Raw genomic sequence first — 26,372 nt, 5'->3', positions numbered from 1 at the left:
TGGTGCTGGGTAAACTTATAAAACCATCTTGTATTATATTACTGTTGAAAATAGCTTTATCTATAAGCAGCTAGCTCAGATAAAATTTGTAACTATCATTACAGATAATTGTTTATTCAATAAATTGTTATCAAATGCAGAATCCACTGAATGTGCATTTTATTGTGGTGGACAACTTCAGGGTAACATTTTGTTTATGTTTAGAAATTCTGAACCAGCAAGGCATTTTGATTAGATCTTACTTGGCATTTTATTTGGTCTGACCCCCTACTATCCACTAATTTCTAGCCACTCATTGGCCGCACATTTCTCTTCCCTGTTGCTGTCTTTGTAAGATCAGTTCCTAGCAAACGGATTTTTTCTAAAAGATGGTTTAAGATATCTTTAAGATATGAACGAATATGTTCATTTGTCCACGTGAACCAAATAAAAGTGAGGGTACACGACCAGCAAAGTGGGTGACTCTAATCCAGTGTCCTCGATGCTGGCCGGCTGCTCTGCTGTTTACTAATACCTGTCTAGTGTACTCCGACTTCTGCAGAGAAGAGGACCAAGTCGTCTTTGGAAGTAGTTGGAGACTCCTGACTTCCTTAGTGATGTTTTTAGAATATTTTCTAGGTACGAGTTTTTAAAGGGCACTTCTTTGGAATGAACTGATTGTATGTTGCATAAGCTCAGGAGGGGCCAAAACAAGTTAAAAAGCCACCTTCATGTACAGCTGCGGGACTAGGTATTAGGTCGCTTCTAGGAAGAAAAATTTGATTCATGGCTCTTTTCCAGAGGGGACATTTGCAGACTTAGCTTCCGCACAACGTGAAGCGCGCCTCTTCCTGCCGAGGCCCGCGTCCCCGAGGGCGGCCTGCTGCTGCCCAGCCTCAGGTGTCCGTGCTGCCGCTAGCTGCCGGCGCCCGGGACTTCCTGTCTGGGCGCGGGGCGGAAGGATCGCGTTGCCAGCCGGGGCCGCCGCCGCCCCTGCCGTTAGGTGGTGGGGCTGCTCAGCCCGGCGGCGGGAGGCGGGCCGGCCGCCGCTTCCTGTCGGAGGACGCGCAAGGATCCGGGCGTCGGAGTGTGTGCGAGTGCGTGAGTGTGTGCCGCCCGCACGGCGTGTGTCTCCGGCCGCGGGTTCCGCCTTCTCCCCTGTCGCCGCTGCTCAGGGTGTAAGTCAATGTGAAGCAGCAGTTCCAGCCCCGGGATAAACATGGCGACGTCTCTGCATGAGGGACCCACGAACCAGCTGGATCTGCTCATCCGGGCGGGTAAGCTCAGGGGAACTTTTCTCCGGTGCATCGGTGCAGCGGACGAGGGGGCGCCCGGCAGGCGGGGAGCGTCCCCCGGGGCGGTCAGCGCCCGGGTCCGGTGTCCGCCTCCGTCAGCGGGGCGGCCGCGGAGAGGGGGGAGTGAATGAAGTAATGGAGGCGACAAATCAGGAAGTGATCACCTTGGAGAGTAACCTGCCTCGGATCCCGGCTGTCGCTCCGGGCAGCGCTGCGGCCGCCGGGCACGGAGCCGCGGCTAAGTTGGGGAGTCGGCGCGGGCGAGTTGCGCGCTTCACCCCAGTTGCCGGGGAACCAGGAAGTGAGCGGGGCTGTTGTCCCCGCCGCCTGCCACGCTGTCCGGCCGAGAGGCCGCCCCTGCCCGCGGCTGGGGGCGCTGGCCGCCCGCCGCCCTCGCCTCACACTTCACACAGCCGCCACTTCCGCATGGACGCCGCGGCCCCGGGAGCTACCCGCCAAAACGCGCCCGGCCTCCTGCCTCAGCCCTCCCGGAGCAGCCCCGGAGTAACGGTCTTGAGGCCACTTCCCGGTGCCGAGCGGGACGCCGAGCCGGCGCCTCCCTGGCCCGGCTAACGGCGGCGGTGCACAAACTAGGCTGCTGCCCTTCCGTCCCTCGTGGGGCGGGTGTTTGAGGGGGACGGGAAGGACACGGGGTGTATTCCGCGCAGCCGACCCGGGGCTCTGGGACAGCGAGGGGGGACGTTTATTTTTGTCAACAGTGGGTGCGAGCGAGGTGCAGGGCGGGCGGGAGGGCGTCCTGGCCCCGGGGAAGTCTCGGCTCGGAATTGCCCCCTTTCCCCTCCCCCTCCAAACCTCCCACCATAGCGGAAGCGCCTGGGAGAGGACAGAACGCGCGCGATTGACAGGCCCGCGGTTCCAATCTGCGCTCCGAGATGTTCCAAATAAGAACGTTGATTTCTGGGGGCGGGACCATGGGCCTGAGCCGGGCCAATGAAGATTGGGCGGGAGTGAAGCTGACAATGTACGCATGGAATTGGAGGGAAGAGGAGTGTAAACACGGAAGTGGCCGCGGGGGTGGGGGATGTGCTGCGCCACTGCTGCAGCGGAAGGGCACGGACTTAAGTTACATAGAAAAAGCAGCTTTACTTGCTAGAAGACAGTGCAGCGAGGGCCCCAGGTCGATGTGGCACTGCTTGAACACTGTTGCTTACTGAAATAAGAAGCGCACGCGATCTTTTCTCTGGTTCTGTTTCGTATCATCGATGTGGAATCGGAAGATGGGAAATAGTCACCTCACAGCACTGCTGTAAAAGATCTGAACATCTATTGTTTTTAGGTAGGGGTCTTGAAATCAATAATTTGGCTAACAAAGCACACTCAGTTCTATTGGGAAGAAAAATCAACATATATTTATCCCTAAATTTAGCAGAACTATAAATTCAAATAAAAGCTGGACTAATAGAAACGTACGTATTGTAGAATACATGACGGTGGGTGTGTTTAGTCTGTCATATTTTACACCTTTCAGAAATCCCTATGGAAATCACAACTTACTGAGCAGCATTTAAATACCACTTTTGGATAAGAATTTTTATTGAATGAGAGGCAGAACACAATGAGAACTTAGATCATTATGTTCAGTCCATTGATCATTATGAATTAATGTACGTTTTCATGTCGGCGTAGTGGTGTTTTGAGTGTTGAGTCTGTATAGTTGAAGAGATTTCTGGGCTGGAGAAGTGCTCATTGGTTAAGACCACTTGTTGCTGTTGCGGAGGTCCTGGGTTTAGTTATCAGCACCCACGTTCACAACCATCTGGAACTCCAGTTCCAGGGGCTACAACCCCCTCTTCTCAAGTCCATGAACACCAGGCACACATGGTGCACATAAATACAGGAAGAGTTTAATAAATAAACCTAAAGATGTTATTTCCAGAGCGTGCGAATACTTGAGAGAGAACCATAGCAGTTTCTTCACTGCAGAGGCAGAGGACTCGATTCTGCAAGTCGAATGTTTCTTCCCGTGAGCTTTTGGAATTAACAGTAAAACTGGGAAGTGCATATTACATAGTCTTTGGAAATAAATGTTTTTATCTTTTTATAGGCGTTCTGGTTTTGTGGTGCCAGGGATCTGTGCCAGGATCTCCGGCTTGCGGGGCAAATGCTCATCATGGAGCTGCACCACCCCCATGAGATTTTCTAAGAGTTTGGATGCCATTTTCCAGATCTTATTGCTTTTTGACTACTCCTTACAGAAATATACAACTAAGGGGTTTAAAAATCACAATTTGCTATGAAAGACTTTTTTATGCATAATTATTTTATTTCTCCTTTCAATGCTCATGTAATCTGAAGGTCCCTGCCGACTTTTAGAAGGAAACTTGAGAGGACTTGCTGATATATTCAGAGTTAGTCCAGCGAGTTAAAAACTGGAGAAGGAAATAGGAATTTAAAAAATTATTATTTTTATGGTTCTGAATTTTTTATTGCTGACAGTTTAATGGCACATATAGAATTATGCTTTCATTATTTTTTGTTTGCTTTTATTTTTGAAACAAAAGTCTCACTGCAGGCTGGCCTCAAACTTTCCATATTGCTAAGGCTGCCCCTGATCCCTTGCCTCAGCCTCCTGAATGCTAGAATTAGAGGCCTGTGATGAGGGATTAAGCATGTACTCTGCCAACTGAGCTACATCTCCAACCCCAGTATCTGTGCATTTTGTGAGTAAATGGATGTAATGATCTCTTTATCTCCTTGAAAGAAGTCATCAGATTTAAGCAAACAGATGAAAATCTATATAATGTACAAATAAGGTAGCTATAATGATTGCAGTAATTACCTGATGTTCATGTAAAATGAGTGACACTTGGGAAGAACTTAGAGAATAAATAAACTTTTGACTTGAATAATGTTAGTGTAACTTGTTTCTAAGCAACTATAGATCCCTTAATAGGATCACTGCCATATCACTACAGGGTATACATTGCTTTTACCTTCCTTGTGTATAACTTAAGCATTACACATAATAGTCCTTCAGTTATTAATATTTATGCTATTAGGAGTTTAGTGGATGAAATAAACAAACTTGTAACTATTCTGTGTTATTTTAAAATTAAAAATGTTTTGTAGTCAGACTTAATATTCTTACTAAATTTGTATTTGGGTGGGCATGGTTGATACCTTCCTTAATCAGAGCACTGAGGAGACGGGTAGGCAGGATAGCCAGTGCTACGTACTCAGAAACTTGCTTCAGGAATCATCAAGGGTTGAGGTTCTCTAGTTCGCTGTGGACAAACATATATCCTAGTTAACCTTAATCTTAAGCTCTTTAGCACTTGACTAGACGATCTCTGAGGACATAAAGCTCTAGAATTACGAGTGGTCCAACACATTTAATGCAAAGGTGAAGAAGATGTGAGACTTGCTTTTAAAAGAAATTTTAGAAAATATACCATGTGAGTATGTCATGGAGGTTAACTTCTTTCAGCCAGCCTTTGGAAACTTGCAATAAGTATTTGTTGTAGTTTAATACTTCAGACTCAGTTCTGGTATATGAGTGTGTGTGCATGCGCGCACGTAGATTAATAAGGGAAAACAATTGCCTGGGATTATTACTTTCCTAATAATTTAGGAAATTATGAACATAATAACGTATGCACTGGCTTGATTCGGGAGATTTTTAGTTTAAAAGATTCTTCTCTGAAGTGTGCAGTCCTTGATTGCTCCTCTACCTATCTCATCCTTTCCTTCTCCTTTTTCTTTTTTGTTTTAAGACAAGGTCTCACTATGTAGCCAAGGCTGTCCTGGAACTCAGAATGTAGATAAGACTGGCCTCAAAGTCAACAGAGACCCCTCTGCCTTTGCTTCCTGAATGCTGGCATTAATTTTCTTTTCCTTTTTCTTTTGAGAAGGTCATCAGGGTTTTCTCTGCATTTTCCCCCCACAAGACTGTAGTTCTGACTGTCCTGGAACTCGCTCTGTAGACAATTCTGGCCTTGAACTTGATATCGGACTGCCTCTGCTTCCTGGAGAATGCTGGCATTAAAGGCGTGCACCACGACCACCTGGCAACAGTGCAGTTCTTAAATGAGAAGATAATTTTTCTATGGAAATACCGGATAGTCTCTCTGTGTGTGGATGCATGTACATGTGGAGGCAGAGGTTGATATAGTAGGCATTTTCCTCAATTTCTCTGCCTTATGTTTTTGAACAGAATTTCTCATTGAGCCTTCAGATTCAACTAGATTGGCTCTTGGTCAGGAAGTCCCTGAGATCCTCCTGGCTCTGCCTCCCCCTGGGATTACAGTTGCTTGTTACACTGGCACGGTACTGGGAACTGAGCAGCCAGCTTGGTGCTTTATTTGGGTTCTAGGTATCAGATTGAGACCTTCCTGCTTTTGTGTAACTGAGCTCCACATCAGCATTAGTCATCTCGGTGATAAAACAATCTGTATTTGGTCAGTGTTCATTATGAAATTGAAGAAATCTCATTTCTGATGTACTTCAAATTGAAATAGCTACTAAAGGTTGGTTATCTCTTATCCACAATACTTGGAACAGGAATGTTTTACTTAGTACGTTTTCTGGATTTTGGAATATCAAATACAAACTGCAAAGCATTTCAGAAGTTCAGATTTGGTTGTTATTGTGTCAGTCTTGGAAAAAATTACTAAAGGTAGCATATGAAAAATTAGGGCCAGTTCTTGGTCGTGTGTGCCTTTAATCCCAGCATTCTGGAGATACAGGCAGGCAGATCTCTATAATAATTTCAGGACCAGCCTGGTCTACAGAGAGTTCCATGGCATGGTTATACAGAGAAACTCTGTCTCCACCCCCGCGCCCCCCCCCCCCAAAAAAAGAAGAAAACAAACAAATGGTATAGAGACAGACAGCACACTGATCTAGATTCTGAGAGGCTTTTGGGGGTCTAGAAAGTCAAAGTATTTTTCATAGATTACTTGAAAGATTGTAGATTGAAAGATTCCTTGCCTTTGAAAGATTACTTGCCTTTCAGTTTTTCAAGTGTATAGAAACAAAATAAAAATTTTAAAAAGATTCCCAGAGTATGTAAAGCATGCTGGATTTAGTGGCACAGGTCTGTAATCCCAGCTACTCTGGAGACTGAGGCAGGGTTATTGCTAGCTCATGGCTTATATAGACTTTGGAGAAATTCAAAGATAGTCTGTGCAAACTAAATGACCCCCCCCATCTGAAATAAACAAACAAACAAATGAGGGCCGAGGGTATGGCTTAGTGGTAGACTGCCTTGTTGATCCGAGGCCCTGGTTTCAGTCCCTCATGAACTAAACGTATCTAATACATACATACATGCACACATCCATTACATACACACACTTGAAAAGCCACTGAATTATTTTAGTTATTTTTCATAATATATGCATATTTAAGTAACATGTATAATAGTAAATATTTTTGAGGTTAATTTTGTTTGTGCTAGGTCGTGGTAGCACATGCTAATCCCACACTTGGGAGGTAGAGGCAGGCAAATATCTGAGTTTGAGGCTAACCTGTGCCAGCCTGGACTACAGAGTGAGTTCCAGGACAACTAGGGCTACACAGAGAAACCCTGTCTCAAAAAACAAACAAGTTTGTTTGCTTGTTTGCTTACTGTGCTATCCCGGGCTGGCTAGACCAAAACTCCTAAATGTTGGCATAGCATGAAATTGCTATGCCTGGCTAAGTTTTATTTTTCAAATACAATAATTATCTGATGGGACTTATTCTCAGAGTCTTTTTGAGATTCTTAATAATTTGAATGCAGAAGTGTCTTCTGACGAAAGTTAAGTGTAAGAATGTGTTTATGCTTTCATTTGGTGTAATAGCCACTAGCCACCTGTGGTATAGGTTGGGAGATTGAATTTCGAAACTTCTTTATATTGATTACATGCTGACATGGAAATATTTTGGATGCATTAGGAGGTTAAACAAAAGGTAGTTATCTCAGTTGGGGATGTATCTCAATGGTCAACCCCTCCCCCCAAAGGTATTAATACCACCTTTGTACTTTTTAAAATGTGGCTATTTGATTTTTTTTTTTTTTTCGAGACAGGGTTTCTCTTGTGTTTTTGGAGCCTGTCCTGGAACTAGCTCTGGGAGACCAGGCTGGCAGCGAACTCACAAAGATCCGCCTGCCTCTGCCTCCCAAGTGCTGGGATTAAAGGCGTGCGCCACCACCGCCCGGCTTAAAATGTGGCTATTTGAAAAAATTTTAATTATGACTTGAATTTAATTGGCCAACTTTGGCTGTCTTTTTTATACTTACAAAGCTATACTGGCTTAAGGTCAAGGAGACAGATGTTAAAGTCTGACCCTCTCCTTCATTGTAGTGGTTTGTGGCCTGCTCTGTCCCTGTTGGAGCTCTGGCTTCTTTGAGAATGAGGTCCGGCAGTGCAGAACTTGAGTGATGTCCTTGAAATAATAGTTTCTGGCGCTGTGTTTAGGAGAAAACCGCTAACACCTAATGAAGTATTTCTCATTTTTCCATTGCTTTCAAACTCTATTGCTAGAGAAGTTTATTTCTGACTTGGGAACACTGTTATGAACTAGATCCATTGCCAGCGTTCTCTTATGCAAAGCTGGGAGGTATGCCTCTTGTCAGACTTAATTACCAAGTTTGGTATTTTGTAACAGCTGTTGAAAGTCTGGAGCAATGTAATACAAACTCCAGCTGATAGAGATGACGATGGAGCGGGCATGTTTACCCGCAGTAAATGGCAACACACACCACGTTCATTGATGACGTTGTCATCAGAAGGAAGTCATTTTGAAATGTATTTTGTCAGGTAGGCTTGGCTAGGAGTTCAACTGCTAGAAAATGAGACCTGGCAAATTACTTTCTCGTTTGTTTCTGTTTTTAAACTGAGTTGCTTATTTTCTACTATTAATTTCATGCATGTCCAGAAAGTAGTAAGAAGGAATTTTATTAAAGGTTGCTTTTAGTTTGCTTACTTTGATTGCAAGGCACTGTTAGATTGATATTTATATCTACAGAAATAAGTACTTTTAATTTTTTAAATTATTGAGCTGAATAAAACAGCACTGAAGATTTTAACATTACAGAAATGGAGAGGTATTAAACTCGTGCTTTCAAAGATTGTTTGCGAAAATCACCTGTTAACTTAGGTCAGCAAAAATATAGACACTCCTCACGTTATAAAATGGGTGAAATATTCTGGAACTTCTTATCGACACTAGACTTTTAGGTTTTTATTGGTATTTAGCATGAGCTTCAGATGAACCTGGTAAGCTCCTAAAATAGAAAGCACCGCTCTCGTTAGCAAGCCGTTAGATTACAGAGTAATGTGATTATTCTACATTTGCATTTGGGTTTAATGGTGCTCTGAATGGGAAGCTGCAGAGGCAGAGGGAGGCTCTGTTGACTCGGATCTGCATGCAGCACGGCACTGGGCACTGAGACATGTTCAACTGATACAGCCTGACTATACTTAAAAACCTGGATCTTCTAGTTGGTAGCTTACAAATTATGGATATTTAAAGTGCTAGTAAATACTTTTGCGTCATAATTTGTTAAATTTTGGAAGAGGTCAGAAATAGAAGAAAATATGCTTTAAAAAAATCTAATTGAATTGGGTGTGGTAGTAAACCCCTGAAATTTCAGCACTTATAGGAATCAGACACAGGAGAATGGGGGGCGGTTTCAAGATTTCTGCCCTATCTAGAGTTCAGGCCAGCCTAAACTACATGACACTCTCATAGAACAAAACCAGACCAGAACAGAATAAAGATTAATTTGTAGTAACATGAACTTTATATGAAATAAGGGTTTTCAAAATGTACCTCAAGCTACTTAAGAGTTTAGGGTATACAGTATGTAGCTGTTAGGCAAGTATTTCTGTAGTTGTTGTTTATACCTTAAACATTTTAAAATCTGTAATTTTATTGCCCTATGATTATTAAATACTTGAAGCTATAATTGTAGTACCATACAGTTTTTAGAGTATATCTTTATAACATTACATAAGGAATTAGCTTACCCGGGATAGTTTATTAATAGCACCTAAGACAACAGTTAAATTACAACACCAATCCTGCTTTAAAGAGAATGACTCCCAGGTTGATGTTTAAAACCTGAGAGTTTTCCTTCTGAGGGTTGTTAGTGTCTGTGAGTCTTATAGGCGCCCTGTGAAAAGCGCACTCAAGAAAGGTGGTGTCTTCTCAACTTAATGAGAAGTTTTTGAAGCTGGACTAGAAGGGAGTGAATCCTTTGCCTCACTGAAGCTGCAGATAAGAGTAAGCAGGGTCACCTAAAGATAGATTTACTTAGAGGTGTGGCTGCCTCTCCGGGTTCATTTAGCTTTGAGCAGATCTCCATAAATGGAAAGAGCAGCTGAGAGATCGAGTACCTAGCTGGAGAGTGGAGTGTGGACGGTGTGTGACAGGTGCCGAAACAGGCTGGGAGCTTCGCAAGTGCTTGCCAAATGACTTTGTTGTTAAATGCTGAGGTTTTAGCATTTGGTGAATTTGGAGGCACTAACATTTTCTTCTTTACAATTAAAAGTTTCTTGAGACAGGCTGTAGAAGATTCATGTCTGTACTTGTGAATTTGTCATGGCTTTATGAAACTGTGAATAGTCACAAAAGCTCCTTAAGGAGAATATCTTCAGAAAAACAGTCAAATTAAAATTTATTATTTGTTTCAGGACCTCTAATTACATAAATTATTCATAATATAAATAGGTCAGATTGTGAAATAAATGTCCAAGGTAATGATGAGTTCTTGACAATTCTCCTGTAAAATCATGGGATTGTTTTTAATTTGATACATAAAAGAAATGCCATGTGTTATATGGAAAATCTAGGGTTATATACACTGCTTAGAGGTGGAGCACTTGCCTCACAGTGTGGGAGGTGCTGGGGTTTAATCCTCAACCTCTCAAAACTAAACAAAACTAGTTGTGAATGCTAAGCTTCCAATTTTACAGGAATGATAAGTCATCATACTGAATTCTTATTTCATGCCAGGCACTGTATGTGGTCTCCACAGCTATTTGTGGAAGTCAACCTGCTCTACAAAAGTGGAAACTGAGGCCTTAGAGAGGAAGGTCCTTAGTGGCAGAGACTGAGAACCCAGCCTGTTAGACCTGACCTGAAGGTGCAAACCTCTGAGTAGTTCACTGTTTCACAAGTGATTTGATAGCAACGCATGGAAGACATGTAAGAGAGAACATCCATCTCTTCATCCTACAGCTACATATGTTTTCTTAGGGAAAACCTCGCGGAGCCCACTGAAATTCTGAGAACAATGTTATTGTGAAAAGTTATCAAGTGTTGTGACAGGAAGATGAATACCTTGCCTGGAGATTGTCCACTCACAGGAAACTGTATAAAAATTGAAGCAATTCATTAGGCTAGCGTAGAAAAAAGTGTTCCTACCTGATTTCTGTTGACCATATCACTCCAGTTTAGAGACAACACATCCGATTACATAACTGGCCTATAGAGTTGTTCTCTCTGTTCCCGACCGCCCTGGACTGGATTATCACAGTTAATTTTGATTGAGAATGGATGCAATTTTCATATTTCAAGGTTCTTTCTCTGTTGTTTTTTGGTTAAGATCCAGGAACTTCTCACTAATTTGTAATTAACTTCATTGGGTTTTTAGTTTTGAGATAGGGTCTGCCTATATATAGCCCAGGGTAGCTCAAACTCCTTTCCCTGCCTGAACCTTCCAAGTACTGGGATTATAAGAATGCGACACTAGACCTGGATCATTGGTTGCTTTTAAAATCAACATTCACTTTAAAGAGCATAAACATAAACTTTATGATTTTTTATTATTTTAGTAAGTAGTTAATGAGTATTCACTCCCTGGCTTATGTAGAATTGTTCCTTTCTTCCCCCACAGTGGAAGCATCAGTCCATAGCAGTAATGCGCACTGTACAGATAAGACAATTGAAGCTGCTGAAGCCTTGCTTCATATGGAATCTCCTACCTGCTTGAGGGATTCGAGAAGTCCTGGTATGTGAACTGTCTGTCACATCATTTCCTATTAGAATGAAGACTTTAATATACAGCAGTTGTTGCTGGAGTTCTTTAAGATCTATGCATAAATACCTGATATCAATAACTGATACTAAAGGCTCTCAAATCTTAAGTGCGTACTTAATAATGTCCTAATTAATAATGCAGAAAGTACCCATAAATAGTTGTATATGTATAATGTTTATTTTCTTGATTCTGGTAAATTATAGGAGGCTGTAGTCCTTAAGAGTAGGACCAGTTGGACCTTTTGTTTCCTATAGCCTTTGAATCCGTTACTCACTGATCCAGCAGGCAGTAACTACATGGAACTGGCCATGGTAGAGCGGGAAAGGAATTTATCCTACATACCTTTCAGCTTGTGAAATAAGGTTCCTTTTTCCTTGTAGATTGACTTTAATAGTGGTGTTGTACTAGTTTGATTTTGTCCTAATTTTAATTCATTGTGCAGGAATAATAGTTAGTTGCTAACAGCAGCCAGTTTTAAAAGGTTACTTTATGTCAATGGGTGTTTGCCTGCATGCATGTCTGCACGGGTGTGTGTCTGATGCCCATGGGTGCCAGAAGAGAGGGTCAGATCCTCTGGGACTAGAGTTAAAGATGGTTGTGAGCTGTCATGTAGATCTTGGGAATTGTATTTCAGTCCTGAAAGGGCAGTCAGTGTTCTTAAAAACACTTAGCCATTTTTCATTTTTCCTACAATCGTATTTTTAGTTAGCTTAGGAATCCAATGCATTCTTCAAGGTCATGAGAAGTAAACGGTGGTTTTGCTGGGTAGCATATTGGTCCATGTTAGGAGACAGTATCTGGATCTACTAATTTGAAATAGAAATGTGGTATCCTGGTTATTCATGTATATATGATGGGAGTTGAAACAACACATTATGTAGTAGAATACCAGATAGGAATCTGTATGTAATATTTTAGTGATTTACAATAATATTTAGCGACTGTCCTGAAATGAACAGTTAGTCTCTTTTTCATATTTTAAAATGAAAAAATATATACTTTGTACTGAATATACATTTGTGCATTTTTACATTTTGTATCATGTCCTTGTATTTCCCAGTTAATAAATGATGGCAGATATGTACAATGGAAGTAATTATTTAAGGACCGTTATTTTTTAATTTTCTTTGTCAAAATAATGTAAATGTTGCTATAATTAACCTATAAGTTTAAAGGGAGTTGGAGAGATGGCTCAGGTTAAGAGCACTGTGTACTATTGCAGAGGACCTGGGTTTGGTTTCCACACCCACGTGGTAACTCCCAATTCTAGAGGATCTGGTGTCCTCTTCTGGCTTCTGGAAGCATTAGGCACACAAATGCACAAACATGCCAGCAAAACATCCATACACATAAAATAAAAATAAATCTTCTTTAAAAGTACCTAAAAGTATGAAAAAGAAGCTAGCTTCATAACTGTCAGGTGATTGTCCTTTACTTGTGTATTTTAGATTGTTTTGGATATTCAGTTACTTGATTTCTTCAGGCACAAGTTCTTAATCTTACTTTGAATAATTCTTCTGTAAACCTTGCCTCTTCTAAATATTGAACTTTCCACATAGGAAACTATAATAGGGGTGGGAAATTTTAATTTTTCAACTTTTTTTTATAGTGGAAGTGTTTGTCCCTCCTTGTATATCAACTCCAGAGTTCATCCATGCTGCGATGAGGCCAGATGTCATTACAGAGACTGTGGTGGAGGTGTCGACGGAAGAGTCGGAACCAATGGATGCCTCACCTATTCCCACTTCACCAGATAGCCACGAACCAACGAAAAAGAAAAAAGGTGAGTATATTTATCAAACCAAAACAAACAAAAAATAACAAAACAAAAATCTCTCAGAAACAAACAAACAAAAACCAGAGTCTGTTTTGTGTGGCCACCTCTCCTGAGCTTGCGTGGGCATATCTTGGACTGTGGTTGATATGGAATTTCACAAGGACTATCAATCTTTTTCTTTGAAGCCAAATACTTTCTCCATTGTTTCATCCTCTTACCGTTCCTGGCTTTTCCTTTTCCTTCCCAACTCTGCACCCCCTCTCCTTGTGCTGTTACCTCCTCATACTATTCTCTTCTCTTCTCTTCCTTCTGTCTTCCCCTGACTTCCCATACATACCCACCTGCTTTTTACTTTCTCTAAAAAACAAAGGGTGAGGACTGGATAGATGGCCTAGAAGTTAAGATCACTGGTTGTCTTCTAAATTCTAGTCTCAGCACTCACATGACGGGTCACAGCTGTCTGTAAATCTATTTCCAGAGGATCTGATGCACAGTTTCATGGGTCTTGATGCCCTCTTCTGGGTACCAGACATGCAAAGAGGTACACAGACATACATGCAGGCAAAACTTCTGTACACGTTAAACATAGGAACACAAACATCTAAGATTCCCAGTATAAACATAGTAGTAGTAACAGGAAGAGAATTCCACTTTTTAAGCTGCATCTCAGTGGGTAAAGTGTAAGGGGCCAGCATACCTGCCACATCACAAGGAAATGGAAATACAGTTCATTTGTCTTTTACTATCAAGTCTAGGATAAAATTTGATTGTTTGTTTTTTGTTTTTCTGTCATGTGGGAACTGTGGTCACAGCACTCATCTAGTTACACTTTCTTCATTCTTTGTTTGCATTTTAGAGTAAAATAACACACTGCCTTCCACTATACAATTCAGACAGAGATGACAGAGGTTAAATATGTCTTAAAAATACAGCATATTCTGTTACTCACTACCCACTAAAATCCTTTGGCATAAAGAATGAAAAATAATTAAAACAACAAAAAGGTAATCCAATCACTCACTGCTGGACAAATGAACAGATATTGCTCAGAAGTACAAATTGCCAGTGTATACACGTGAAAATGCATCTTTACCCCTCCAGGGAAATGCAGTTGAAGATACATTTGCTGTTCCCTTTCATCCAACTCAGAATGGCTGCTGCCAAGAGGACTAAGTGGCCATGGTGCTCATTCCTGTGATCCTAGCACATAGGAGGCCAAGAAAGGACTGTTGAAAGTTGAGTTGCCTGAGGTGCATTGTAAAGCCCTATGTTGGTGTCCAGTTTGGTCTACAGAGTGAGTTCCAGGCACCTAGAGCTACACAGAGAGAACTGTCTCAAAAACAAACGAACCAAACAAGCAAAAACCAAGCAGGGCAGTGGTGCCACATGCCTTTAATGAGAGGTAGAGAGAGATGAATCTCAGGGTTTGAGGCCAAACTGGTCTATATAATGAGTTCTAGGAGAGAAACCGTGTCTTGAAAAACCAAAAGAAGAAGGAAAAAAAAAAATCAAAAACAAAGACAAGGGCTGGTGTGATGGCTCAGCATGTAAAGGGACTTGCAAGCAAGTCTCACAGTCTGAGTTCAGTCCGGGTCCACATGGTAGTGCCAGAGAACTGATTCCTACATATTGATCTCTGATGTCCACGTGCATATGTAACACTGTGTTGAGGACACACACACACATACATGTAATTAAAAACAATAAAAATACCACCATCTCAACAAAATGCAGCACCTCCTACTAAGAATGGGCCGCTGGTGGATCGGGGAATGAAACTCTTGCACTGTTGGTAGTAATGTCAATTATGGGGTTCCTCAAAAAGTTGAAAATAGAACTTACAGGATGCTCCAACTATACCAATCATATATACACGAAGGAATCTTAAGTCAACATATAATATATAATGAATCTTAGTTTTGTTACGATTTATAGTAGCTAAGTTATAGAATCTAGGTACCTATCAACAGATGAATGGAAAAATAAAATGTGATTGTGTGTGTGTGAGAGAGAGAGAAAAAAAATGTGTCTTAGAGTTTCTATTGCTGTGAGGTGTAGCAGCCTTTCTTGGACTGCCAGTCCCAAATCATGACATGGAGACTTATTACTAATTATGAATGCTTGGCCTTAGCTCAGATTTATTTCTAGTTGTTTTTGTGTTTGTTTTTTAGCTTAAATTAACCCATCTGTTAATCTATGTGCTGCCCTGAAACTTGTTTGCCTCATCTACTTACTGTCCACCCTGATTTCCTGCTTCCTTTGTGTCTGGCTGGCTCTTTTTTCTCTCTGCTCAACAAACCTGCCTATCCCTTCTCTGTCTAGCTATTGGTGTTCAACTTTTTCTTAGACCAATCAAGTGCCTTAGGCAGGCAAGGCAAAGCAGCAACACATCTTTATATAGTTACATATCTTTATATAGTTAAACAATTATTCTGCAACACAGACAAATGCAACACATTTTTACATAGTTAAATAAGTATTCTGCTTCACAGCAGTGAAGAGACACTAACCACAGCAACTCTTTTAAAAGAAAACATTTAATTGTGGTGGCTTACCGTTCAGTGGTCCAGTCCATTATCATCATGGTGGGGAGAATGGCAGCATTTAGGCGGACATGGTGCTGGCTTCATCTTGATCAGAAGGCAACAGCAAGTAGACTCAGACAGTGGGCCATATCTTGAGCATAGGCAGTTTCAAAGCCTGTCCCCATGGTGACACCCTTCCTCTAATAAAGCCATACCTAATAGTGCCACTCCCTATGAGCTTATGGGGCCAACTGCATTCAAACTACCACAGTGTGTCTGTGTATACATACATATGCACATGAGATGTGTGTGTGCGCACCAGGATATTTAGAAAAAGAAGGGAATCGATGTTTGTAGGAAAATGGGTTGGAACCAAGCAAAATAAACTAGACTTAGGAAAACAAACACCATGTTTTCTCTTAGGGAACTAAGATTGAAGAAAAACTGTGATAAACAGTGTTAGATAACATACATCTGGAATTTTAGTACTCAGTAGATTGAAGCAGGAAGATATCAGTTTTAGGCCAGGATGGATCATGGAAGTAGAAAGGGGACAATTTGGGGGAAAGGAAAGGTACCTGGCCTGGAAGGAGGCCAGAAAGAGTAGTATGGAGCAGTGATTATGATAAAAGTGTACTTTATATGTGAGAGCGTGATAATGAAACCTATTATCTTGTGCTGTTTATACTAGTCAGACAGTAAAAATATACATAATTCTGTGTTGATTGCTGTCTGGGAAACAAAAAAGTCAGGATGCCATTATCTGCGTGTTGTTGTTACTATGTACATTTGAAACATGCAGTCCTTGGTTATTGTAATGTGTGTGCCAGGGTGCACATGTGGAGGTTAGAGGGAAGCTGGCATTGGTTCTCTTTTCACTGTTCTCTGAATTCTGGGCATTGAGCTCAGGCTGTGGCACTTGCATGTACTGAGTGAGTCATCTTGCCAGCATTCTAAGCTTCCTTGTACTGAGCAGCCAGGGTAACTCATTTCACATGTGGCCTTAGTGTATTGAAGTCGGGCCCTTGCTTATCTGTCTCTGTTTTATGGCAGAGATAAGGACAGACATGAATGGCACACATTTATTAGACATAATCACTTGGAAGAGTGTGTTTTATTTTTTTAAACATCTACAGTGTATCTGCACATTGACAAGGGGAAATTTTAACACTAATTTAGCTTAGAATTCTAGGGACTTGTCTCTTACAATGCAAGCGGTGTTTAATATTTTGTTCATTTGAGCTCAAAGGGCTTCATATGATCAGGTCATCTGCGGTACATAGATGAAATTGTTTCTAACTGAATGAAGGAGGGAGGATATGATCTAAATTACTTGCTGTGAATGTATGAAGTTCTTCAAGAATAAAAATGCTATGCTAACAAACTTTCTAACAGCTGGGTGTGGTTGGCACCCACCTTTGGTCCCAGGACTTGGAGGCAGAGGCAATAGTATCCCTGAGTACAAGACCAGCCTGGTCTACATAGTGAACTCCAGGACAGCAGTCTGAAAATGTATCAGATTGAGGCTGTCTCTGATCTGATAACAGAAGTTAGAGAATTTGCTGAGTTGGTATAGTCCAGTTTCTACCAACCGTTTTATTTAGGATTACAGAAGTCTTTAATGGTCCTTTACCACAGCAGCTTTCATACACACGGGCCTTCCTGGGTGAGGGGGTGTGCTGGAGCTGCACCCAAGGCTTCACATGTGCTAGGCACGCGCTCTGCTGCTGATCTACACCTCTAGGAACACTGAGTAGGCTGCCTTTAACTTACCATGTAGCTCAGGCTGACTTCAGAGTCTTCCTTCTTAGCTTTTCATAGCTGTGTGCCACGCCTCCTATAAGCTGCACATTAGTTTCTAGTTTAGTGAGGAATGTATTTTTAGAGAGTCTGGGAATTATTTTTGTTTTCAGTTTATGCTTTTATTATCTTAATTTTTCAGTTGGCCGTAAACCAAAGACCCAGCAGTCACCAGTTTCCAATGGATCTCCTGAGTTAGGAATCAAGAAGAAAGCCAGAGAAGGAAAAGGTAATTTGTGGATGGTCATCTTGGAAATAAGATAATTTTGTGTGTGTCTGTATGAGAGAGAGAGAGAGACATTTTGCAGTTGCAAGAAGGATAATTTCTAGTAGATGTGCATGTGGGAGTACCATCTCTCTGGTCTTAATCAGGGCGAGTCAGCATTATGGGGAACTTTTATCAAAATAGCTGTATCTATCGATGGGATAGTGGTAATATCCATAGGACAGTACTAACCACATTGTAGGAACCATTGTTTAGGGAATATTTATATAATATCCCTTATGCTTATCATGCTGAACCACTTTAATAGAAGAGGCTATACTTGTTGATTTGTTTGGATGGGTGAAGTCAGGTGACAGTCTGTGAGAGCCAGCAGCTCTGTACTGTGTGGTCCTAGGGACTGAACTCCGTTCATCAGTTTTGGCAACACACTCTGTCATTTAAGCTACCTCTGGCCTTCTGATACATATTTGTTTTCTTCATTTCAGGACAGGATTTCTCTGTAGTCCTGGCTGCCCCAGAACTCAGAGATCCACCTGGCTTTGCTTCCTAGGTGTTGGAATTACTCTTTTTAAAAGCTCTCCTGGAATTGGAGTTACAAACAATCATGGGTGCTGGGAACACAGGTCTTCTTCAAAAGCAGTCAGAGTTCTTAACCATTCAACCATCTCTCCAACCCCTCTGCTTTCTTATTTGGCATGTTTGATGATCCCATAAACAAAATTTATCACTGGTTAATAAGTAAACGTTTTTAAATTGATTGTCTTAAATTTTTTATTAATGTTTAAATTTGTCCTATTATTAATAGATTTATTACATAAGTCTAGTGAAAACTGTGTCTAATAAGTCCACAGGAAAACTTGGTTATATCTAAGAGAAAGAAAGAACAATTTTTTTTTTTTTTGCGCGCCACAGCAACGTTTATTGAGAATGGGGAGGAGATCAGTCCTTCTTGGCCGCCGCCTTCCTCATGGCGGCCAGCACGTTGCTCAGCTCCTCCTGCTTCTTGATGAACTTGAGCACGTGCTTGTCCTTGGACACCTTGAGCAGCTCCAAGGCATGCCGCTCGTAGGGCGCGTTAGGGCGCGAAGCCGCACACCTCCGGGATCATGTCCCGCACGAACTTGGTGTGCTTTGTGAGGCGCCCGCGCCGCCAGCTATGCCTCGGCTGGCTTACATTCTTCGTTACCTTGTGGCCCTTGTTGAGGCCCAAGGCCATGGGGTAGCGCAGGGCCAGCCATGGCTGCTCCTCTCGGATGGCGGCTGCCACAGGAAGCAAGAAAGAACAAATTTGAATTTCATTGACCTTAGGAATTTGGGATACATTTGACTCAGTTTGGGACAGGTTTCAGACTTTTCATTTCCTTGTCTGCCCTTAGTGAGATTACATTTCGAATGTGTTAGTTTTTGTCTTTCAGTGTATCTTGCGGCCAAGGGATGTAGCACAGCCAATGGAATACTTGCCTAGTAAACCCCTAGTATACATGTTCTCTAGCTCTGAAGTAGAACTAGGCATGGTAGTGCATACCTATAATCCCAACAAGAGGATCGAAGATTCAGGGTCACCCTTGGGTACCTAGAGAGCTTGAGCTCAGTTTGGGTTGCTATGAGACCCTCTCCTGAAATTATATCGCAGACTTTAAAGTTATACTGTAATAGTAAGTAAAAGTCAAACTGCAAATACATGGTGATTTCTGGCTTTGTTGTTTCATGGTGGTGCTAGGAATGGACTTGAAGGTCTTGTGCACACTAAACAGGCAGTCTTCTTTCTGAGCCACATCCTCAGCTCCTAAAGCACTTACAGTTTAGTCTAAACTGGAAGCAGATGTTACAATATGGTTAAAGTTATAGATAAAGCTGTATTCAAACTCTAGCCATTGTTCTGAAAACACAAGATAAAAGTGTCTGTTATAGGTGGGAGTCCTGTGAAAGTGTCCATGTTTGAATTCTGTTTTCCTTAGAACAAGATGATTAAGTTGGGAATGAGAACTTGGATAAAGTAATGAACTATCTACACTGAGCAGCTATAGATGTTGATGAGTCTAACTCACTAAACAGGGTCATTTAAAGTCTTGATGTGTAGTAAAGTAATCTGTATGGTGTGGGGAGGCAGAGACAGGCACATCTCTGAGTTCAAGACTAGCCTGGTGTATATAGTAAGTTCCAGGACAGCCAGGACTACATTAAATCAATAAATAAAATAATTAAATCTTTGCTCACTTTTCCTGGGTCTAGTCACAGAATCCAGTAATCCCCTGCTTGTGAAAGAGCACCCAGCTGCAGGTGTGGTTGATGATGTGCATGGGCACTGATGGGGCTGCACTGCTGCTCAGAGCTGAGGCGACCTAGAGATGTGTACATACTGTGCTCAGCTGTGAGCTGTGTGTTGATGGGAAGGGAGTTCTGAATGAAAATGAAATGTCAGTGTTTGAGTTGAAGATGGGGCTGCAGTGAGTTTGGTTTGGAGGCTTCTCCTGAAGCTTGGGTCTGCACTCAAGGATATAGTGAGGGATTGTTAGTAGGGGAGTCTTGGACTGGGTAGGAACAAGTGTATTGTCACCTTTTCTCTCAGGAGTCTTTCATTAGTTCCTAGAGGCTCTGCAGGAAGAAAAAGGGAAACAGCTTGCAAAGTCTGGCTTTCTCAAGGTGCTGATTCTCTTCCCCTTTCCAAGGGAAATTATAAATAAGGGAATCCTTTTCTTCCTTTTGGGGTTATTTATTGTACTTGCCAAATCTTCTTCTTTATGCATATATTAACTGTCTTCCAAGACTTAACCATTCCTGAAATGTGAGCCTCTGTTTTCTTTTTTTTTTTAAGTTTTTTTTTTTTTTAAAGATTTTATTTATTTGTATACAGTGTTTTATCTGTATGCTTGCTAGCCAGAAGAGCAGAAGAGGGCACCAGATCTTATTAAAGATGGTTGTGAGCCACCATGTGGTTGCTGGGAATTGAACTCAGGACCTCTGGAAGAGCAGTCAGTGCTCTTAACCTCTGAGCCATCTCTCCAGCCTGAGCCTCTGTTTTCTATGATTCTTTTGAGACATACAGTTACACAGTGCCTTGTGACATGTCTTACATTGTTTGGGGCTGATACTGCATCATTGTCTTATCTTGTCATCTGCCCCTTCCCTAAATTGTCCATTCCTTGGGGCAGACGTCAGACTGTCATAGATACACATAGATGCCATTTGTATTTTTTATTCATGTGTATATGTCTATGTCTGTAGGTAGGTGCGTGTCAGTCAGTACAGGTACCGTGGATGCTGGAGGCATTACAGTCTCAGAGCTGGAGTTAATAGGTAGTTTTGAGCTGCCCTGGTATGGGTGCTAAGATCCAAACTTTGGTCCTCTGGAAAACAGTATGAGCTTGTAACCACTGAGCCATCTCTCCAGCTTCAAGTGTAGACATTTTAATTTGCATAAATGTTTGATGTTGCTAGCGTTGGGATCCAGGACTAAGTATATGGTAGTCCAGTTTACATTTACTAGCAGTACAGAGGTCATAAGAGTTCATGGATTAGGGCAGCCTATAGACAAGTGCCCCACAGTTCCGGCCTACTGGTTAATCAAAGAAAAGGATTTCTTGCGAAAAGGTCCTGTGGCACAAGCCTGCTATTCCAGCACTGGGGAGGTGGAGGCTGTGGGGTCAGCCTTGGCTCTGGCTCTGAGACCTGCCTCAGCACTAACAACAGCAAAGCTTTTCTAAGGGACTTGGTATAGAATATAAAACATGTACAGGTTATTATACTGAGAGCTCAAATCTGTATAAGTTAAGAAATTTGGTTCTGTTTAACTCAGCACTATACTCTTGCATTATACTAAGCATTATGCTATTGCCTTTATTGAAGTTGAAGCCTTGGATACAGGACATCGGACAATAGAGATCCAGGGCCTCTATCAGCTTCCTTGAGGAAAAGCATAGATTTTTAAGAATAGACATGTAGTCTGGGCATGGTGCTGCAGGCCTTTGATTTCAGCATTTGGGAGGTAGAGGCCTTCAATTTGAGAGCAGCTTGGTCTGTAGCAATTTGCAGGTCTCACAGGGCTGCATAATGAGATCTCACCTCAAAAAGAAATGGCAGATAAGTATATTTAGTGTTTTTATTGTAAATAAAGGTATTTTATTTGCATTTAATCATATTAATGAATTTTAAATTAGTGCCTATCATTGCTTTTGTTTTTAAAGGAAACACAACCTATCTGTGGGAGTTTCTTTTAGATCTACTTCAAGATAAAAATACTTGTCCCAGGTATATTAAGTGGACTCAGAGAGAAAAGGGCATATTCAAACTTGTGGACTCGAAGGCTGTCTCGAAGCTTTGGGGAAAGCACAAGAACAAACCAGATATGAACTATGAAACTATGGGGCGAGCTTTGAGGTGAGAATGAACATGGGCTAATTTTTAAATATGACTTACATGTCTCTTTAGATTGTCTGTTTATTGTTAAAGTCGTTTAAAGAAAAGCTTTGTTTTTTAAATCCCTTAATTTAATTTCTAATTTTGGTGAACAATCTAGACAAATTTCTTAGATTTGGAAATAGATGGGGAAAGAAGTTTGATCTACATGTAAAACTTCAATATTGGAAAATCCTTATTTATTGAAAATTGATTCTGCATTTAGGACTGTTCTGGAATAGAAATTGTTACATTGTGGGCCTTTTAAGACATTAAACCCAGACTGGATGCAGTGGCATGTGCCTTGCAGTCGCACTGTTTGGGGATTGAAGACAGGATAGTAAGTTGAAAGTCATTTTCCTTTACATATAAGTTTGAAGCCAGCCTGAGTTATAGTGAGATTCTATAAGAAACCTTAGATGAAATATATTTTCCAAAGTTAATTTGCTTTTAGTTCCTGAAAATATTGTAAATGACATTGTCTTGATAGTGAAAAATTTTTGTTGTTTGGTTAGTATGAGAAATCCATTAAATCCTGTGTTCACATTTTAGTATTTATTTATTTGAGACAAGTCTAGCCCAGGCTGGCCTGGAACTTTTGTGATCAAGCTGGCTTGGACTCGCATCAATTCTCTTGCCTTAGTTTCCCAAATCTGAGATGTCAGGCACGAGCCACTCCTATATTGTGTTTTTTTGTGACAGCGTTCATATATTCCACAGACTGCATCTCTGCTAAACTTTCCATATAAAGTCATTGTTTTTTTTTTAACATAGAATTACTTGTAGTATCAACGTGAAGTGTCCTGTGTTTAGGCTAAGCTATTCTAAAGAGAGAACGAGGTGTAGATGGCAGATGTACTGTGGTCTCATCACTTCAGAGGAAGGAGGATCCATCTAGAGTTGGAAACTAGCCTGGTCTATATAAATGGAGGTGGCGGGGTGCTGGAGATAAAGCTGGGAGATAGAGCACTTTCCTCTTAATAACGCGTCTCTAGGTTCAGCCCTCGGTGCCACACGTCTTTGTACACATCAGGGTTACAGAGCTGCACTAGCTACTTCTCGGGGACGGTGGAGAATTCATAGTGCTAGGACTCGCACCACACCCACAGCCAGACAGCAGAGACTTTATCCTTTTTATTTGGTCTGAGACTCTGTCAGCAACAGTGCTGCCCACACTTACGTTGGGTCTTCCCACCTTAATGGAATCTAGGAAGAAACCAGAGAGTTAGTTCCTAAGTGCTTCTAGAGCTTGTCAGATTGACAGTCAGTACTAACAGGCAGGCCCTGTGGCACGACACACCAACTTCAGGTCCTCACCAAATCTGTAGTCGCATGAGTAGTCAAGCAGAAGGAGCACTCGCAGCGTTTTGTGTGGTTTTATTGTGAAGGCAAGAGTATGTTTGACTATTCAATCATTTTTCCTCTCACAGATACTACTACCAAAGGGGGATTCTTGCAAAGGTTGAAGGACAGAGGCTTGTGTATCAGTTCAAGGACATGCCCAAAAACATAGTGGTCATTGATGACGACAAGAGTGAAGCCTGCAGTGAAGACCTGGCAGCAGCCGCTGACGAGAAGTCCCTAGAGCGAGTGTCACTGTCTGCAGAAAGTCTCCTGAAAGCAGCAACTTCTGTTCGCAGCGGGAAAAACTCATCCATAAACTGCTCCAGAGCAGAGAAGGGTGTGGCTAGAGTTGTGAATCTCACTTCCCCTGCTCACGACACTTCATCCAGGTCTCCTACCACCACAGCATCTGTGACAGCGGCAGCAGCTCCAAGGTGAGGGGGCCACTAACTGTAACATAGTGTTTTGTTCTTTAAATGCACCTTGGAACATTTGAACTGTCCTGGTTTAATCTGTAATAGCCAACACTGTATGAACACTTCAAAAAAATGCATCTTGGGGCCGGAGAGATGGTTCAGCGGCTAAGAGCACTGGCTGCTCTTCCAGAGGACCTTGGTTCAACTCCCAGTGCCCACATGGCAGCTCACAATTGTCTGTAACTATAGTTTCAGGGGATCCAACACCCTCACACAGACATGAATGTAGACAAAACTCCAGTGCATATAAAATTTAAAATATACTTTTAGCTATACACAGTGAAACACATTTGTAGTCCTAAGTACTGTGGAGGCCAAGGCAGGAGAATCACAAGTTCAAAGCTTGACTGTGCTACAGAGTGAGTTGTAAGCTAGCAGTGAGTTAGCAAGACCTTGCCTCAAAAAGCTGGGTGTGTAGCTCAGTAGTAGGACACTTGATTAGCGTACATGAGATGCCAGGTCCAATCCCCAATAGGAGCTGGAGAGTCTTCTTTCTAAACTCTACCACAACTGTAAACGTTGGGAGTACTGGTTTTAGGCATTTGGATTCGTGTTTACTTTTTAACATGAGACCCATTTTCTAATTTAGTATTGAATATAGCCAACCTCTTTGTTTATATCCACCAGGACAGTTCGTGTGGCAATGCAAGTTCCTGTGGTGATGACATCACTGGGTCAAAAGATTTCCACTGTGGCAGTTCAGTCAGTCAATGCAGGCGCACCATTAATAACCAGCACCAGTCCCACCACAGCCACCTCTCCGAAAGTAGTCATTCAGACGATCCCGACTGTGATGCCAGCCTCTACTGAAAATGGAGACAAAATCACCATGCAGCCTGCCAAAATTATCACCATCCCTGCTACACAGCTTGCACAGTGTCAACTGCAGACAAAGTCAAATCTGACTGGATCAGGAAGCATTAACATTGTCGGAACCCCCTTGGCTGTGAGAGCACTTACCCCTGTTTCAATAGCCCATGGTACTCCTGTAATGAGACTATCTGTGCCTGCACAGCAGGCTTCTGGCCAGACTCCTCCTCGAGTTATCAGTGCGGTCATAAAAGGGCCAGAGGTTAAATCAGAAACAGTGGCAAAAAAGCAGGAACATGATGTGAAAACTTTGCAGCTGGTAGAAGAAAAGGGAGCAGATGGGAATAAGACAGTAACCCATGTAGTGGTTGTCAGTGCGCCTTCTGCTATTGCCCTTCCTGTGACTATGAAAACCGAAGGACTAGTGACGTGTGAGAAATAAGCGAGCTCTGCCGTGGCTTGCAGACTGTTAGTGTTGTACTGACAAACATTGGCAAGGGAAGACATCAAGAAAAGCCAGAGGAGGACTTCAGACAATTGTGCATAGAAGAAAGCAATTAGACTTACTGGAATAGTTACCTATCCCATGTTTCAGTGGGAAGTGAACTACACATTGAGATGCTGACAGAAAACTGCCTCTTAAAGTAGGAACAACTGAACCCTCATTAAGCAAACAGACTGAAAGGGACCAAGCAGCCCACTACAATAGCAAGTTACACTAAGAGTTGGAACACTAACACCTGTAAGAGGTTACATAGTTTTCAGTGGGGCGGGTTGGGATGAGTGATCTCATTGTTACATATAGCAATTTTTGATGCATTTTTATATGCATACCAGCAACTATTACTGTGTTTGCACAGTACTCACTTAACTGGTGCTATGTGAAGATTGCTAATATAGGTATTCTAGAATGTGAACTGAGTAGAGCCAAGAGCTCCAGAAGAGGGTAACAAAAAGATGTAGTGCGTTTCTTGTTTTATTTTTTGTTTTTGAATATATATATCATATAGCTTAAGCTGTTTTAAAACAAAGGCCTTAGACTAATTTTTGGTTTTCTTCCTTGAAATAAGCTAATGGCTTGTTTGTGTAAAGCTTTTTTATTAAAGGAAAAAATTTTAAAAATCTTGTACCTAGCACAGTATTGTTATAGAATTTACATGTAACATTTTATATGGTAGTTTAAGTCTGTTGGTTTCTTAATTGTGAAGAAATTTACTGTAACATACCTGCGTCACTCAAGTCGGCCCTGGCGTCTCGCAGACACATCAGCATCAGTTCTCACGTGGTTTGGAAATTCAGGCTCAGCATGAACTCGTCAGGTAGCTCTAATTCCTGCTGTTTGTTTTCTTCCTCATTCTTGTTCCTTCTTTCCTCCTTTTTTTCCTCCTTTTTTCTTTTTTAGTTGATGTTTAAGAGGGAAAGTACCAGTGTTCAGATTTGAACTATAATAGTTTGTATATTCAACATTTGAAGTATATTCTATTTTGTTGTACTCTTGTTTCAAAGTGTATTCAAGTAGGTTTTCTGAAATATAGAAGTGAAATTTATCTTGTGGTTTTGGTCTCTGGTGGTATTTTTCACAGTACTCTAAAGCCAGTATAGGGTTTCGTTTTGGTTAAACAATAGAAGTCTCGTGTTTTCTTAATTACCTCATGAAGAAATGCTACTCTGGTGCTGTCCCGTTCTATGACTATTTGGCAACTACTCACACATTTCCATTTCCTTTATAACTATAATCGCCTTCTTAACAAATG

General features: G+C 41.7%; 1 protein-coding gene and 1 pseudogene across 12 annotated transcripts in view; one reads left to right on the top strand and one right to left on the bottom strand.

Moving 5' to 3' along the window:
- Positions 1 to 26,165, top strand: part of Elf2 (E74 like ETS transcription factor 2) — an 89,379-nt gene extending 63,214 nt beyond the window's left edge. For 4 of the 12 annotated variants that reach the window (XM_013348831.2, XM_026783049.1, XM_013348825.2 and 1 more), the window contains 6 exons: positions 11,122 to 11,235; positions 12,875 to 13,048; positions 17,510 to 17,596; positions 21,778 to 21,970; positions 23,419 to 23,766; positions 24,436 to 26,165. In XM_013348831.2, the coding sequence (XP_013204285.1) occupies positions 11,122 to 11,235; positions 12,875 to 13,048; positions 17,510 to 17,596; positions 21,778 to 21,970; positions 23,419 to 23,766; positions 24,436 to 25,060 (1,541 nt within the window). In that variant the 3' untranslated portion in view covers positions 25,061 to 26,165. Of the gene's footprint in view, positions 1 to 441; positions 1,257 to 2,279; positions 2,572 to 11,119; positions 11,236 to 12,874; positions 13,049 to 17,509; positions 17,597 to 21,777; positions 21,971 to 23,418; positions 23,767 to 24,435 lie in introns of those variants that run through there. The other 8 variants (XM_026783040.1, XM_026783055.1, XM_005343951.3 and 5 more) reach the window with 7 other exon arrangements.
- LOC101981955 lies at positions 18,533 to 21,462 on the bottom strand (annotated as a pseudogene).
- Positions 26,166 to 26,372: the final 207 nt, after the last annotated feature.

Source organism: Microtus ochrogaster, chromosome 1 (assembly GCF_000317375.1).
Source record: "Microtus ochrogaster isolate Prairie Vole_2 chromosome 1, MicOch1.0, whole genome shotgun sequence".
Classification (NCBI taxonomy): Eukaryota; Metazoa; Chordata; class Mammalia; order Rodentia; family Cricetidae; genus Microtus; species Microtus ochrogaster.
This window is presented reverse-complemented; position numbering and strand designations above follow the sequence as displayed.